The following is a 15,727-nucleotide window of genomic DNA, read 5'->3' on the forward strand; positions in this document are numbered from 1 at the left end:
TTAAAGGGAGTGACCGGCTTTGTAAGGTAGTTGAACTGAGTATGCAGTGTTGTGGAAAACTTCTTTCGGATTTGAGACATATTAAACTTTTCTAAGATCTGTAACTGTATCCTACCAGGTCCATATTCTGGTAGAGAAGATGAACCCCTGCTAGAGGTTGGTCAGGAAACCCTAGAAGGCTCTCAGGAAACACCTTGGTCTGATGAGAGGAAGAAAAAAGTTTAATAATCCTATTTATCCTGTACCCTTTATTTAGCATTCCGTATCTTGTATTCTGTATCATTTGACCTGTATCCTGTATTCTGAATTCCGAATCCTATGTATCCTGTATCCTGTATATTCTATTCTATTTTCAGAATACGTCCGTGGTATATCCTGGTTCCTGTATCCTGTATCCTATATTCAGTATCCATCCATGTCCCTGGTGTATCCTGGTTTCTGTATCCTGTATCCTATATTCAGTATCTATGTCCCTGGTATTTCCTGGTTCCTGTATCCTGTATCCTATATTTAGTATCCATCCAAGTCCCTGGTGTATCCTGGTTCCTGTACCCTGTATCCTATATTCAGTATCTATGTCCCTGGTGTATCCTGTATCCTGTATTCTGTATCCTATATTCAGTATCTATGTCCCTGGTATTTCCTGGTTCCTGAATCCTGTATCCTATATTCAGTATCTGCCCCTGGTGTATCCTGTATCCTGTATCCTGTATCCTATGCACAGCTGAACAAAGTAGTGTGAACAGTGTAAATATATGATCAAGTTTGGGATCAGATTTAGAAAGTTGGTAGTTTTAACAAGAAGCTAATATATTTTCACATTTTTTCAGGGATAAAAATACTTTAAAGAAAGATATTCTCCGTAAACATACTGCATACAGAGAAGAAGAAAAACAAATCTTCCGAATTGGATGAAAAGGGATCCGGATACCCAATCCGATATTATGTAATAGATAAACAGATCAGAGAATAAAAATATACACAGACTAAACAGTATTAGATACATAGATCAGAGAATATAAATATAGACAGACTAAACAGTATTAGAGACATAGATCAGAGAATAAACAGAATAAACAGTATTAGGTACATAGATCAGAGAATATAAATATACACAGACTAAACAGTATTAGATACATGGATCAGAGAATATAAATATACACAGGATAAACAGTATTAGATACATAGATCAGAGAATATAAATATACACAGACTAAACAGTATTAGATACATAGATCAGAGAATATAAATATAGACAGACTAAACAGTATTAGAGACATAGATCAGAGAATAAACAGAATAAACAGTATTAGATACATAGATCAGAGAATATAAATATACACAGACTAAACAGTATTATATACATGGATCAGAGAATATAAATATACACAGGATAAACAGTATTAGATACATAGATCAGAGAATATAAATATACACAGACTAAACAGTATTAGATACATAGATCAGAGAACATAAATATACACAGTATAAACAGTAGTAGTGACATAGATCAGAGAATAAAAATATACACAGACTAAACAGTATTAGAGACATAGATCAGAGAATATAAATATAGACAGACTGAACAGTATTAGATACACAGACCAGAGAAAAGAAATAAACACAGACTGAACAGTATTCTCGTGCTTGAGTAAGTAGATATTATGCAGAAAATTATCGATGCTATATGATGCTATATTATAGGATCAATATGGTAATATATGATGCTATATTATAGGATCAATATGGTAATATATGATGAATGAGATGTTTTAAGATGCTATGATATGCTTTACGATGCTCTGTTGTCCTAAGAGGCTTTATGATTTTATAAGTTTTTCCTGAGGTGCTATAGATGCTATGCGACGCTATAAGATGATGTAAGAAAACATGCTATAAAATTCTTTAATATGCTATAAAATGCTATAAGATGATATAAGATGTTATAAGATGCTATAAGATTATATAAGATGCTATAAGATGCTATAGGATGCTTTAAAATGCTATAATTTGCGATAGAATGCTATAAGATCCTAAAAAATGTCATAGGATGCTATGAGATACTATTAGGTGATAAAGATGCCATAAGATTCCATTAAGATGGTAAAAGTTGTTTTAAGATACTATACTATGCTAAAAGTCTGGAAAAACAAATGTTCGAATATAGGACTAGAACTATTCATTTTCAGGTGTCTGGGATAAATTGTTACAGACACAACTATATCTGTGTATAATATTAGTCTATGGAATCTTTACTATATCGACAGAATATTGTAATAAATGTTTGCTTCTAAAAAGATTAAATTCTCGAAGTAAAGACCAATAAGTAATAGAACAACGAGTTCTCCTCTCTCCTTGATGAAGTCCTCGGTAAGATTCTGTTTCTGGACGTCAGTAATATTCATGGGGTCCGATACCGAATATCTAAATATACCCATATACATATACAATATACATACATATATATATATTATTCTAGAGGAAGAGATAGAGCCAAAACTTAGAAATTGACAGTAAAGAACTAGAAAATAAAACTAAATAAAGAAATTAAAAAGAAATATTGAGCCGGAAGAATTTTAGAAAAACAAAGGTGGAATTTTCATAATGGAGCTGGAATTTTCATAATGGAGGTGGAATTTTCATATGGAGCTGGTATCTTTATAATGGAGCTAGAATTTTCATAATGGAGGTGGAATTTTCATATGGAGCTGGTATCTTCATAATGGAGATGGAATCTTCATAATGGAGCTGGAATCTTCATAATGGAGCTGGAATCTTCATAATCGAGCTGGAATCTTCACACTGGAGCTGGATTTTTATATATAAACCTTGCATTCAAAATGTTTTAATAAAATTAATAAACATTTGAACCTGACAGTTAATTTAGTTGAATCCGGCAAAGTTTTATAACTCGGAGCTAGTCCAGCTCGGAAAACTGACCAGACCCGTCTTATCTCCGCTCCTGTAATAAGATTTTAATTAAACTTTTCCATATTTACATTCATTTCAGGACGTGAGAACAAGAACAGTTTAAAGGGATTAATTTCAGGACGTGAGAACAAGAACAGTTTAAAGGGATTAATTTCAGGACGTGAGAACAAGAACAGTTTAAAGGGATTGTAAACTATATAAAAATAAACGAAGAATCATGAGAGGTGTTATTTTAAATAGGTGAACAATCCTTTTGAGACTTTAAGATACTTAAAAGTTGAAAAATTTTAACTTTCGAAAATTGAAAATTAAAATTATAGATTTACTGGTATTTAAGCTGCGTAAGCAAGGCCCAATTAAAAATATTTAATAGTTTGTAAACCCTCCTGTAACATGGTTTAACATGAACCTGTATCAAGGATGAAGAAGAATGCATTTATCTCTTCTCTCTGTAGAATGTTTATTACCGGAGCTAGGAGCTCAACCTGATCCTTGAAATCTAGAACCTAAAGATAATTAATTTCTCTTCAATCTTATAGAGGAAGATATTGCGCAAAATACTTCAAATTTGTTTTACAAAAGAGTTTTGTTATTTCGTGAAGATAAACTATTAAGATTAAATTATAGAAGGTTTGAAACAGAAACTGCTAAACAGATCAAGATAGGTAGATAGGCCGGCTTCTCTTCATCTAGGACGTATTTTAGAAGGGCGTATACAGGGGGGGGGGCTATGGGGGGCTTTCGGTTATGATTTTACCCCCAAAAATTTCAAATATGTTAAGTCTCTCCATGACAAATTCCAGTAGAAGCCCCTGCCTTGTTATATAAAAACTTCAAAATGTTAGACATACTATTAATAAAAATTGATAGGTATTAAAAATATTTTAACATGTTTCTGAACTTTAGAATAAATAAAGTGGAGATTTCTTGCTGGTCGAAAAATATTCTGAGAAAAAATTATTTTAGATTTAACAATGTAAACAGAGAAAATTCGCAAAATATTTAGTACGAAGAAAAAATATCTAAAGCTACATTTACAAGCTAGAGTTGTTACTACAGGGTGTCCCAATAAACATGGGAATTCAGTGACGAATTCGATATCGTCTTTTTAAATAATTCTTTGATTTAGTATAGTCATAACTAATGAGAAAGCTGTAATCTTTCGTCTGCTATGTTCACATTTTGTTTGTTTATGTTTTGACTGCATACGGTTGTACTTAGTAAAATAAGAAAATTGCAGTATACAAACAGAGTAAACTTGTCCGCATTCACTGTTCATCTTATATTTACAATCTTTTACCCTTTTCATAAAATAAACTCTAGCAGAAATAATAATATTATGGCTTTTGAAATTAGGTATTACTATGCTAATTAATAACAAAGACGATATCGAATTCGTCACTGAATTCCCATGTTTTTTGGGACACCCTGTAGAAGAAGACACGGAAAGAGAATGAAAAGCCCAGCAAGTAAATTACAAATACCTCCATAACACTTTTCTCTGAGCAGATCAGGTTCTGCAGGGTTGGAGAAGATTGTACATGTGTTGTGCGTGTACAGTACCGTTCCATCTAAATATTCATTTTCAAATCTTAAGTACAATTTCTTAACCCTATCCCCGCTAGGGTACTTGAAAACCAGGATACGCTGGGGGGGGGGGCCAATTTGACCCCCCTCTAAATCCCATGTTTTATGTCCAAATATGACAAATGATACATCATTAGAAAGCTCTACTTTTAGAATCTGCAAAAAAATTTGCAAATTTGCGAAAATTGAATTTTTTATCGCAAAATCCAGTTTTATAGTAAAAATGTTTGCAAAAAAAAATTTGTCCAAAAAATGACAAATTATACATTTTTGAAAAGCCCTTGACCATGCCATTTCAAATATGCAAAAAATTTTGCAAAATTTTAAATAACCTGATTTTTAATCAAGAAAAACTAAAAATGTGCAAATTTCCTTTGACAGGTTGTTTGCAAAAAAATTGCAATTTTTTTTTCGCAAAACTTGTGCAATCCGTTTCCTTATGTCATAGGCTTTCCAAAAAGCTAAATTTTATGAAAATCTGAAAAGTGAAAGTGGGTCAAAACAAAGATTTAGTTTGCTACAGGCAAAAACAGTCATTCAGGCAGTGTGCCTGAGGACTCAGGCAGTTAGTATTAAAGCCCGGTTTTAGGCCTAAAGGGAGGGCTTTGGGTATGTAAGAAAAGTCAGCAAATTTCAACAGCCTCAGACCAATACTTTTTGAGTTATGTAAAAAAAACTACAGGGGGGGGGTCAAATTGACCCCCCCCCCCCAGGGGGAAAGGGTTAAAGATTTCTAAACCCCTAGAGTAAACTTTACAGTAGATTTACTCTAAAGTTAACTGGTACCCTGGGTAGAATTTTCCTCCTGTTTCTTGAACAAGTTTCTACCCTGGTTAATTCAAAATTACTCAAAGAGTATGTTTTTCTTGAAGAATACTTTATTTACCAGGGTAAATACATAACACTTGCTTACTGCGCATGTGTAGAAAATGACGTCAACAAAAATGTGTTTGGTGCTGTCAGGGTATTATTATATAAAATTATTTATACTGATGGTATTTTGTTTGAATATTGTAGATACATTAGATTTGCATAAACTCCTTTTCATCTTTTATCAACATAAAGGTTATCTAGATTGAGAGGGAATATGATATTTTCTTGTTCTCACATTTTCAAATTTGTTTATATCCGTTGAGAATAGTAAAGAGCTGGTCACATTTATCTGGTTTTCTTCTATTCTATCCAAACAATTCTGAAAATATTAATTATTAATGGTTTAAATATTCATATTTTATTGTTTAATTTCAAGAATAAATGCGCTTAGGAAACTCCGAAGGTTTAGTAGAAATTAAGGGTACTAAAAACTTTGATATTTCTGACTTTGATTATTTGATATAACAGAATTAATAAAATCTACGACATTGGGTTGCAAAGATATAGGATTAGAAAATCAGAGTTTCTGGTATTAGACACAATTCCGTTAAAAACTGCAAAATGATTCCAAGTTTTTTTTTTAAATTTAATGTTTTGTCAATTATTCCCCCTTTTCCACTATCAGCAATATGTATTCATAGTTTACCCACCCTTACACCTTTATCTGATCAATGATGTCGGAGATATTGTCGTTTTTCTAGGTTATAATTAGTGTAATTCTTACAGTTACCTCCATTGTTTTATAAGCAGAAATCTGTAAGTCACTTTATAGAGAAACTACTAGATCAAAAATAACCAATTTTAAAGCTTCTAATTCTTAGCTTTCAAGCATACCATTGTGAATCGGACATTCCACTCTACAAATAGCAGTTCACTTAAAGGGAGTGACCGGCTTTGTAAGGTAGTTGAACTGAGTATGCAGTGTTGTGGAAAACTTCTTTCGGATTTGAGACATATTAAACTTTTCTAAGATCTGTAAATCCTGAGTTTGAGCGCAAATTCGAATTTCAAAACACCTACTTTGGGGATGGATACGTTTTCAGAATTATTTTTTTTTTTAAATTATTAAATAACGACAACGAAAAATAGAGTACAAATTATACAGTAATCTAATTAGATGGTTAGGAACATATTTCTCAAAAGAAATTTGTCAATAAATCAATGCTAAAATCTATTATTTCGTTTTCATTATTATAATACATTAATTATTTACTTTGAATTTATTCGCCGATTTCCTCAAATTCTTCAAATGTCGTCTTTTCAATAATAATTCTAGAAAATCTGCGAAAATCTTTGTGAATAATGAGAAAATAGAAACTATTAATTGAACAAGATTACTTATTTTCGATGGTAAGATTAATTTTTATTTTCTCAACATGTTCCTATACATCAGTAGTTTATTGTAGAACTTTTTTTCATTTTATGTCGTCGTTATTTAATAATTAAAAAAAAAAACTAATTCTGAAAACGTATCAACCTCCAAAGTAGAAGTTTTGAGCGTCGAATTTGGGCTCAAACTCAGGATTTAGAGATCTTTAATATGTCTCAAATGAATCCGAAAGAAGTTTTCCACAACACTGCATACTCAGTTCAACTACCTTACATAGCCGGTCACTCCCTTTAAATATTTTCACATTCCACTTTAATACAATAATGTTACTTCAAATTCAGACTTAACCAACTACCTCTCATTGTTAACTAACCTGCCTAATTATACTGAAACTAAAATATTAATTTCATTAATTAGGTTAAATCTCGGAATTAGCACAAGTCAACTTCATGGTTTATGATAACAAAGGTCTAAGACATCAAGTTTCAAAGATATAAGGATTATAAAATTCGAATTTTTTTTAATCAGTTCCTTTGTCATTTTTATATTTTTGTTCTGTACACTAATTCTACCTTTGTAGAGGTTACATTAACATTTCTATTTATATCCGTATGAAGCAGACAAAATGAATTAGATTAGTTTTTCATGTCATATATAATGATTCTACCTACATCAGCATTATCTAATCAAACTGTATTAACTCAACTAACTACACAGAATAACCTTAGTCTAGTTAGTTCATGCATGGTAAACTAGTCCCCTGAGTAATCTTATAGTTAATCTAGTACCCTGAGTAATCTATACTTAATCTAGTACCCTGAGTAATCTATAGTTATTCTAGTACCCTGAGTAATCTATACTTAATCTAGTACCCTGAGTAATCTATACTTAATCTAGTACCCTGAGTAATCTATACTTAATCTAGTACCCTGAGTAATCTATACTTAATCTAGTACACTGAGTAATCTATACTTAATCTAGTACCCTGAGTAATATATAGTTAATCTAGTCCCCTAAATAATATATAGTTAATCTAGTACCCTCAGTAATCTATAGTTATTCTAGTACCCTAAGTAATCTATACTTAATCTAGTACCCTGAGTAATCTGTACTTAATCTAGTACCCTGAGCAATATATAGTTAATCTAGTACACTGAGTAATCTATAGATATTCTAGTACCCTAAGTAATCTACATATAGTTAAATTAATACCCTAAGTAATCTATAATACTCTGAGTAATCTATACTTAATCTAGTACCCTGAGTAATTTAGAGTTCATCTAGTACACTGAGTAATCAATGGTTTATCTAGTACCCTGAGTAATCTGTACTTAATCTAGTACCCGGAGTAATCTGTACTTAATCTAGCACCCTGAGTAATCTATACTTAATCTAGTACCCTGAGTAATCTTTAGTCAATCTAGTTCCCATAGTAATCTATATTTAACATAGTACCCTGAGTAATCTACAGTTAATCTAGTATCCTGAGTAATCTATAGTTAATCTAGTACCCTGAGTAATCTATAGTTAATCTAGTATCCTGAGTAATCTATAGTTAATCTAGAGCTGTGGACAAGTGTGCTTAACTTCAGTGATCTAACGAGAACTGGTGTCGCACACTCTCCACCCCACCCCAAGTAATCTATACTTAATCTAGTACCCTGAGTAATTTAGAGTTCATCTAGTAAACTGATAATCAATGGTTTTATCTAGTACCCTGAGTAATCTATAGTTAATCTAGTACCCTGAGTAATCAATGGTTTTATCTAGTACCCTGAGTAATCTATAGTTAATCTAGTACACTGAGTAATCTATAGTTAACTAGCACACTGAGTAATTTATAGTTAAACTAGCACACTGAGTAATCTATAGTTAACTAGCACACTGAGTAATCTATAGTTAATCTAGCACACTGAGTAATAATTAGCTACTAAGGGTACTAAATCTGAGTAATCTATGTAATCAATAAATTTTATATTGTGACCGGTATTTATCCCCTCCCCTACACCGTCTCTATGCTCTAGGTAGTAAGTTTAGTACTAAGAAGGTTTTAACAACCTGGGTTGTTATACATTGCTCCGTGAAGTTTCCTTCCACTGGAATATTTGTGCAGGAGTTTAACTCAACCTGTCAATAATAAAATAAAATAATCATTGCATGTAAAACTAACTACGTTCTCAGTACATCTGCAATGGAATATTTTCAGTCATATTTCTTTCTCTCTTAAAATAATACTTAAATATTTGAAATACATAGCTCAGCAAAAAGTATTAAAGGGAGTGACTGGCTAGGTGTAGTTAAACTGATAGGACAGTATTATAGAAAAAAAGTATCAGGATTCAATTGATTCCTTTATAACTTTTTTACTTTCTATAATTTCTACTATAGGTTGTATAGGTATCAAATAAATCCTGAGATTTTTCTCTTTAATACTGCACTTTAAGTTCAACTACCAAACCTAGCCAGTCTCACCCTTTAAATGGAAAATAGAAAATCTACGTGTAATGGGCTCATTATAGTTCAACTCTAGTTTTTCAAGAATGATAATTTTGTTACAATACATTTTATCCAAAATAGAAACATTTCCAATATATGCGCGCTCGCATATTGGATTGCTTGTTTAAGGAAAGAATAGTTATTAATAAGAAGCCACACTGTCCTAACTTTGTGATCGGCATATTTAAAGTACCTGATACTTTGATAGATTTGAACCTACTTTAAATATGTGAGGTTCACTTAGTTCTCATATTTAAAGTACCTGATACTTTGATAGATTTGAACCTACTTTAAATATGTCAGGTTCACTTAGTTCTCATATTTAAAGTAGCTGATACTTTGATAGATTTGAACCTACTTTAAATATGTGAGGTTCACTTAGTTCTCTTATTACGTTTAACCCCGGCCCCAATATTCTACTCTTTGGTCAAATAATTCTTTCTGGAAAAGCTAAAAATGGTTTCTTGGGGATTTTATAAATAATAATCATAGAAAAACCATTCAGTAAGAAGCATAGAAAGTAAGAAAACATTCTTCTTTTTTACGGGGAAATATAATTTTATAAATTCTGGCTTTATTTTGATGAGTAACTTAAAAAATCAAATATTTATTCTAAAAACTAAAATTGTCCCTTCACAATAAATCCTCATCATCATCCTTCATGAATCATACAAAATAGTGTTGTAAATACACAAACAGAAAAAGATAAGAAGTAATGTGATAAAAACTTAAACTTGGGAAAAAACTAGTTTTAAAACTTTCCCCCTGTATTATCTATTCTATATTCCTAAAATAAATATTTAATTTGGTCTGGTTGGCTCTCTGCAGCGTGAAGAATATAGAGGAAAATGCTGCACCATGTGTTACTATTGGCAAAAATAACCCATACTTCTCCACAATATTCTGACTTTGGTTTTAATTTATGGATTTTTAAACTAAATTGTAATATTTCATACAATCCTTCTTGAGCCTTGAAAAGATTAATTTATTAGGATAACTTTTATTGAGAATTCAAGCATTGATAATTAAAAGCGCCCACATTGGAGATCAATTTAGAGATCAAACGTTGAAAATCAAAAATGTCCACACATAAATTCCGATCTCTAGACTCAAGACGGATTCAATCTTATATTTGCATTCTTTTTACCATCTGTAAAATAATTGTGTCTCATTTTATTTCACCAAAAGTTCTCAATAACTTTCTAAAATCCACCAAATAATTAAATCGTATTTATGAATGCTAAATTCGCAATATGTAGTACGAATCTTGTTCAATGTAAACCTGTAAAAATATGAATGAACTAACCTCTGATCTATTCCTGTAGAAGAGAGGAAACATGGAACTTGATTCAACTCCGTGCTCAGGAAACACTCCGTACAGAAACCTAGTCAGGTAAACCATATTCTCCAGGTTCTCATTCAACTGCCGGTTTCTCCGGGTGTTAGTAAACCCTAGGTTTAGTTGATATCCAGGTTCTCCGCAGGCCCCTGGTTGAACGATCGAACTTGGCGAACTAGTGATAAAAGCCGAACCCTGAACCCGTCTTGTTCTATTATAGTTTTGGTCCTGGCAGAATCCTGGTGGTATAATTAGATTAATATTGTGTGGTAGGTTTCTAGTCTTGTCAACTGCTCTCCAGAACAATGTATTCGTCTTATTCAATTTATCCTGAAACAAATATAAGGTGTTGGAACATTTCAGATATGATAGACATCGGAGATATTTTCACATATAAGACAAAGAAGAATGTGCAGAGACAATCGAGAACATTTCCTATTTGTTAATGTTGTTAGTGTTGTTAAGATCTAGACAACTCGAAAAGTTGGTCATCAAATATTTGGACAGCCTCAACTTTTAAGTGTCGCAACGCCTTGGCCTTTGGTTTTACCTCACCAACTCACTTATACTTTCTTGTAGTCCTAGACATATTCATTTAAAAATTGTAACGCGCTTGTTTCTAGCTAAGTTTAGAAGGCGTAATTGGTAAATACTGCTTGATTTTTGTGTAAAAGCGTGCACATTTTTATGTGCAGTGTTTTTTGTTGTGAAAACAACTGGCTGTCTGTTAATCAAACTTTTTTGAATGAAATGTACAAAAATAAAAAGAAAGGATAAAAAATTAAATTTTCCGCGTTAGTGCCATTTTCAGCTCAATTACTTTTTCCATCTTTTAAAATTTACAACACATTGAACAAACCGTGTCAAATAATTAAGGGCTTGCACCCTCACAGATTTCTGAGAAATCATTTCAGTTTAGTTTCCCTTTTTTCTCGTGAAAATAATACCCCTAAATCTTAACTCAAGGGACTGACATAATTTCAAGTGACCCATTTAATGAGGGCTTGCCTTATTCACAACGGTACCCTTTAAATCTTTATCAGTAACGGGAAAGCGTCGTTATTTTTAGCTTAAAAAGTGTTTTAATTGTTAAAGTATTTTCAGCGGTATTTCAAAATATAAAGTAAATAATATTGTATTTTATCTATATATAAATTTGGTTTGGGTGTTTGTTTGTCTGTCTGTTTGTATCCAATAAACGTCAAAACGGCTGAACCGATCGGGCCCAAATTTTTTGTGGGACATCACGTGACCACAGGGAAGGTTTATGAATGATAAAAATTTTTAAAAAATGTGTTTTAAGGTTTTTAATTTTGTAAAAAATTTAAATTCTTGAAAATCCACGAATTTTTTTTTTAAAATCCGCAAAATTTTTTTCTTCTTTGTTTTTAAATGTAAACAAAAAGAACATGTTCACAATTTAAATAGAAGATAGGCGCGAAGCGCCCTAAAAGCCTAGTATTTTATAAAAACCTACTTTTATAAACTGAATTTCATGGCTTCAACCATTTCTGTTTAATCATTTTAATTACTTGAAATATAGAGCACCAAGTCTCTTGATTCTAGACTCCAGACTTTTATTTAAATATTCAGTTTAACCTTTAAAGTTCGAGAGAGACAAGTCAAAAAGAAAAATATTTGGAATAATGTAAAATTAGCAAGAATGAAAGGTCTGTGAAAAGTCTCAATGTTCTTTTAGTGTCTATAGTATCTAGTATCTAGTATCTAGTATCTAGTATCTAGTGTCTATAGTATCTAGTATCTAGTGTCTAGTATCTAGTATCTAGTGTCTAGTGTCTAGTGTCTAGTATCTAGTATCTAGTGTCGAGTGTCTAGTATCTATAGTGTCGAGTGTCTAGTATTTATAGTGTCGAGTGTTTAGTACCTATAGTGTCGAGTGTCTATAAGTATCTAGTTTTAAATACTTAAGAAATGCTTTTTTATTTATCATAGCACTATGTATGTATGCAAGCGAAAATAAGTTATGCAATATTTAGCAATTTTTACTTCTGTACATTTTATTCTGGCATCTAAATGCTAAGCAATTTTCAAGTAGTTTTCAAGCAGTTTTCGAGCTGTTTTTTGTAGCAATTTTCAAGCAGTGTTAGAGCAGTTTTCTAGAAGTTTTCTATTACTTTTCAAGCACTTTTCAAGCAGTTTTCAAGCCCTTTTCTAACACTTTTCTAACAGTTTTTAAAAGTTTTCTAGCAATTTTCTAGTAGGTTTCTAGCAGTATAAAAGCAGTTTTCAAGTAATTTTCAAACAATTTACAAGCAGTTTTAAAGTTATTTTTCAAGGCTCAAAATGAAAAATCTCCCTTTTTATAGAAACTTGATGTAAAATAAATGGGAAAGATAATTTCACAATTAATTCTAAGATAAAGATCTAAAGTGTAGAGTTGTGAGTCGTTGAATTCGCTTTAAAGGACTCTGTAGGCATAAATTCAAGTGACCCTCCATGTAAAGGTTAACAACGTCCAATTTACAATGCTATCTCTTTAAAGCATTGTCTGCTCAAGCATTTATTATAAATCCCACTTGTAATTATTTTCCATTGTGGTTTCTCCACAAAATTGGCTTGCGCATTCTACTGCAGGAAAACCATGGAGAAATAAGCAGAATCAAACACTTTCTGGCTAAAAAACGACGTTATCCTCCACTTTTCTGATCAGATAACGGGTTCAAGGGTATGACGTTAAGTGAATCAGACACACCCCTCTTTCTAATTGGAGGGTCACATAAAATTACGCTTACAGTCTCTTTAAGCTAGAACTCTTTCCCTCACCTTTATTCCCTTTAGCTCACAATCATTCTGGAGTAGGAGAACATCTTCCACCTCCAGATCAAGGGTTAAGTATTCCTTCTCCAGGTATACAGCAGCAGGGAGGAGAAAAAGAATTATTCGTCCTTGAACCATCACAGATCAAGCACTTACTTCATTCTGATATAACCTGAAATACCTAGCTATATACATTTATGTATAACCTGAAATACCTAGCTATATACATGTATGTATAACCTGAAATACCTAGCTATATACATATATGTATAACCTGGAATACCTAGCTATATACATGTATGTATAACCTGAAATACCTAGCTTTATACATGTATGTATAACCTGAAATACCAAGCTATATATACATGTATGTATAACCTGAAATACCTAGCTATATACATGTATGTATAACATGAAATACCTAGCTATATACATGTATGTATAACCTGGAATACCTAGCTATATACATGTATGTATAACCTGGAATACCTAGCTATATACATTTATGTATAACCTGAAATACCTAGCTATATACATGTATGTATACCTGGAATACCTAGCTATATACATGTATGCATAACCTGGAATACCTAGCTGTCAACATACAAGAAATAAAAACCGCTATATTATTTTTAACAATTATATTTATATTTTCAATTATTTTTATCATTTTCTGTTTGTCGCTTCCGCGCCAAATTAATTAACTACTAAAGTATAAAAATGAATGCTGAGATTAGGTTGCTCTAGGTCCAACGTATAATACTGCAGACCTGGTGCTAAATACCTTATCAGGAGTCAGAGTAATCAAATCCGTCCCACAAATATAAACATTACAAGATTAGTAGTCATGCGCAATAATCATATTAGTAGACCAGATGAACAAATCATGTCATATTTTCATTTTAAAAAAGGAAATTCTGGGAAAATCATTATTTATCTAAAGGTTATTTAAACTGTTTTGCACTAAAAAATCGTTAAATATAACAAAATTAAGATAAACTTTTTAATGAAGCTCCTTATTAAAAATAAAAGAATCTATAAATATATCTATTCTACAATATGTACCCCAAAACTTTGGAAATATCGAAAGAATTCATAAAATATCGTGTTAATAATTTTTCAATCTCTCTCATACCCTGCTCCCGTCAACAACAAGCAACTCACTCTCCCAAACCAGATCTAACCAGCTGACCCGGCTGTATTATGGCGGGAAATCCAGTTCAACAAACATGAATATTACATACAGGCTTCTAGAGTTGTATAAAGCTGGAGTGAGTTCTGGACTAGATTTGAAATTACACCTGTGGTCTAGAGATGGACAAGAATTCTTCTCTTTCACTTGTTTACCCGGACATAGGTACAAGGAAACCTATAGCTCTACCCAGAATAGAAGATGGAGGAGAAAACGGTATTTAATACCTGAAACCGAAAAAACCAACCAAGTTAATGATAAGGAGCAGAGACCCACCCTAGACGATGTGAGGTACCCCCTGAAGGAGCAGAGACCCACCCTAGACGATGTGAGGTACCCCCTGAAGGAGCAGAGACCCACCCTAGACGATGTGAGGTACCCCCTGAAGGAGAAGAGACCCACCCTTGACGATGTGAGGTCCCCCCTGAAGGAGAAGAGACCCACCCTAGATGATGTGAGGTCCCCCCTGAAGGAGCAGAGACCCACCCTAGATGATGTGAGGTCCCCCCTGAAGGAGCAGAGACCCACCCTAGACGATGTGAGGTCCCCCCTGAAGGAGAAGAGACCCACCCTAGATGATGTGAGGTCCCCCCTGATGGAGCAGAGACCCACCCTAGATGATGTGAGGTCCCCCCTGAAGGAGCAGAGACCCACCCTAGACGATGTGAGGTCCACCCTAGACGATGTGAGGTCCACCCTGAAGGAGAAGAGACCCACCCTAGATGAAGTCAGGTCCCCCCTGAAGGAGAAGAGAACCACCCTGAAGGGTGTTAGATCTTCATGGAAGGAAGGAGGACGCCGTAAACCTAAGAAGGATGTATGTCCCCCTAAAATAGGAACCATAGTGAAATATTTGGAACTTATTCCCCAGCTGGATGGAGGTTGTACGCCAGACATACACGTTCCTACTCCTGGTACACTCGGTACACTCTTCCAGACTGAACCCGAATTTAAGCTTGATAAGGAAGAACAAGAATCTGATCCTAAACCACCCCTTCCTCCACCTAATTTAATCAATCCAATATTCGGGTATTGTCAGGATAAAAACTGTTCTTTGTGTCCAACAAAATCTACAGTAAAAATTGGTGAATTTTTTACTTGCTTCCCCCAGAAGGATGACTCGAGAGCTAGTTGTCAACTTATTCATTGGCATTCTAAAAATAACCAATGTCTACAAGCTACGGAAGACGACTTCAAGTGA

The 15,727-nt window shown here is 33.0% G+C and overlaps 2 protein-coding genes across 3 annotated transcripts in view; one reads left to right on the forward strand and one right to left on the reverse strand.

The window, feature by feature from the left end:
• Window positions 1-13,511, reverse strand: part of LOC111710999 (calcium-activated chloride channel regulator 2) — a 14,128-nt gene extending 617 nt beyond the window's left edge. Inside the window, exons 1-9 of one of the 2 annotated variants that reach the window (XM_023485214.1) lie at window positions 13,341-13,511; window positions 10,524-10,886; window positions 8,780-8,848; window positions 5,627-5,710; window positions 4,416-4,502; window positions 3,341-3,437; window positions 2,872-2,962; window positions 2,355-2,424; window positions 116-199 (exon numbers count right to left, since the gene is read on the reverse strand). In XM_023485214.1, the coding sequence (XP_023340982.1) occupies window positions 116-199; window positions 2,355-2,424; window positions 2,872-2,962; window positions 3,341-3,437; window positions 4,416-4,502; window positions 5,627-5,710; window positions 8,780-8,848; window positions 10,524-10,886; window positions 13,341-13,472 (1,077 nt within the window). In that variant the 5' untranslated portion in view covers window positions 13,473-13,511. The remainder of the gene's footprint in view (window positions 1-115; window positions 200-2,354; window positions 2,425-2,871; window positions 2,963-3,340; window positions 3,438-4,415; window positions 4,503-5,626; window positions 5,711-8,779; window positions 8,849-10,523; window positions 10,887-13,340) is intronic. The other variant, XM_023485215.1, reaches the window with a different exon arrangement.
• A 957-nt stretch (window positions 13,512-14,468) lies between these two features.
• Window positions 14,469-15,727, forward strand: LOC111710970 (neurofilament heavy polypeptide). The gene is made up of 2 exons (XM_023485178.1): window positions 14,469-15,195; window positions 15,259-15,727. The coding sequence occupies exons 1-2, from the start codon at window positions 14,564-14,566 to the stop codon at window positions 15,725-15,727; spliced, it is 1,101 nt and encodes a 366-aa protein (XP_023340946.1). The 5' UTR covers window positions 14,469-14,563.

The sequence above is a fragment of the Eurytemora carolleeae genome, unplaced genomic scaffold, assembly GCF_000591075.1.
Source record: "Eurytemora carolleeae unplaced genomic scaffold, Eaff_2.0 scaffold610, whole genome shotgun sequence".
Taxonomy (NCBI): Eukaryota; Metazoa; Arthropoda; class Copepoda; order Calanoida; family Temoridae; genus Eurytemora; species Eurytemora carolleeae.

Coding starts and splice junctions, on each gene's coding strand:
- LOC111710970 (XM_023485178.1), top strand. CDS start 14,564: ATGAATATTACATACAGGCTTCTAGAGTTGTATAAAGCTGGAGTGAGT. Junction 15,196..15,258: donor CCCACCCTAGACGATGTGAG/GTCCACCCTAGA, acceptor AGATGAAGTCAG/GTCCCCCCTGAAGGAGAAGA.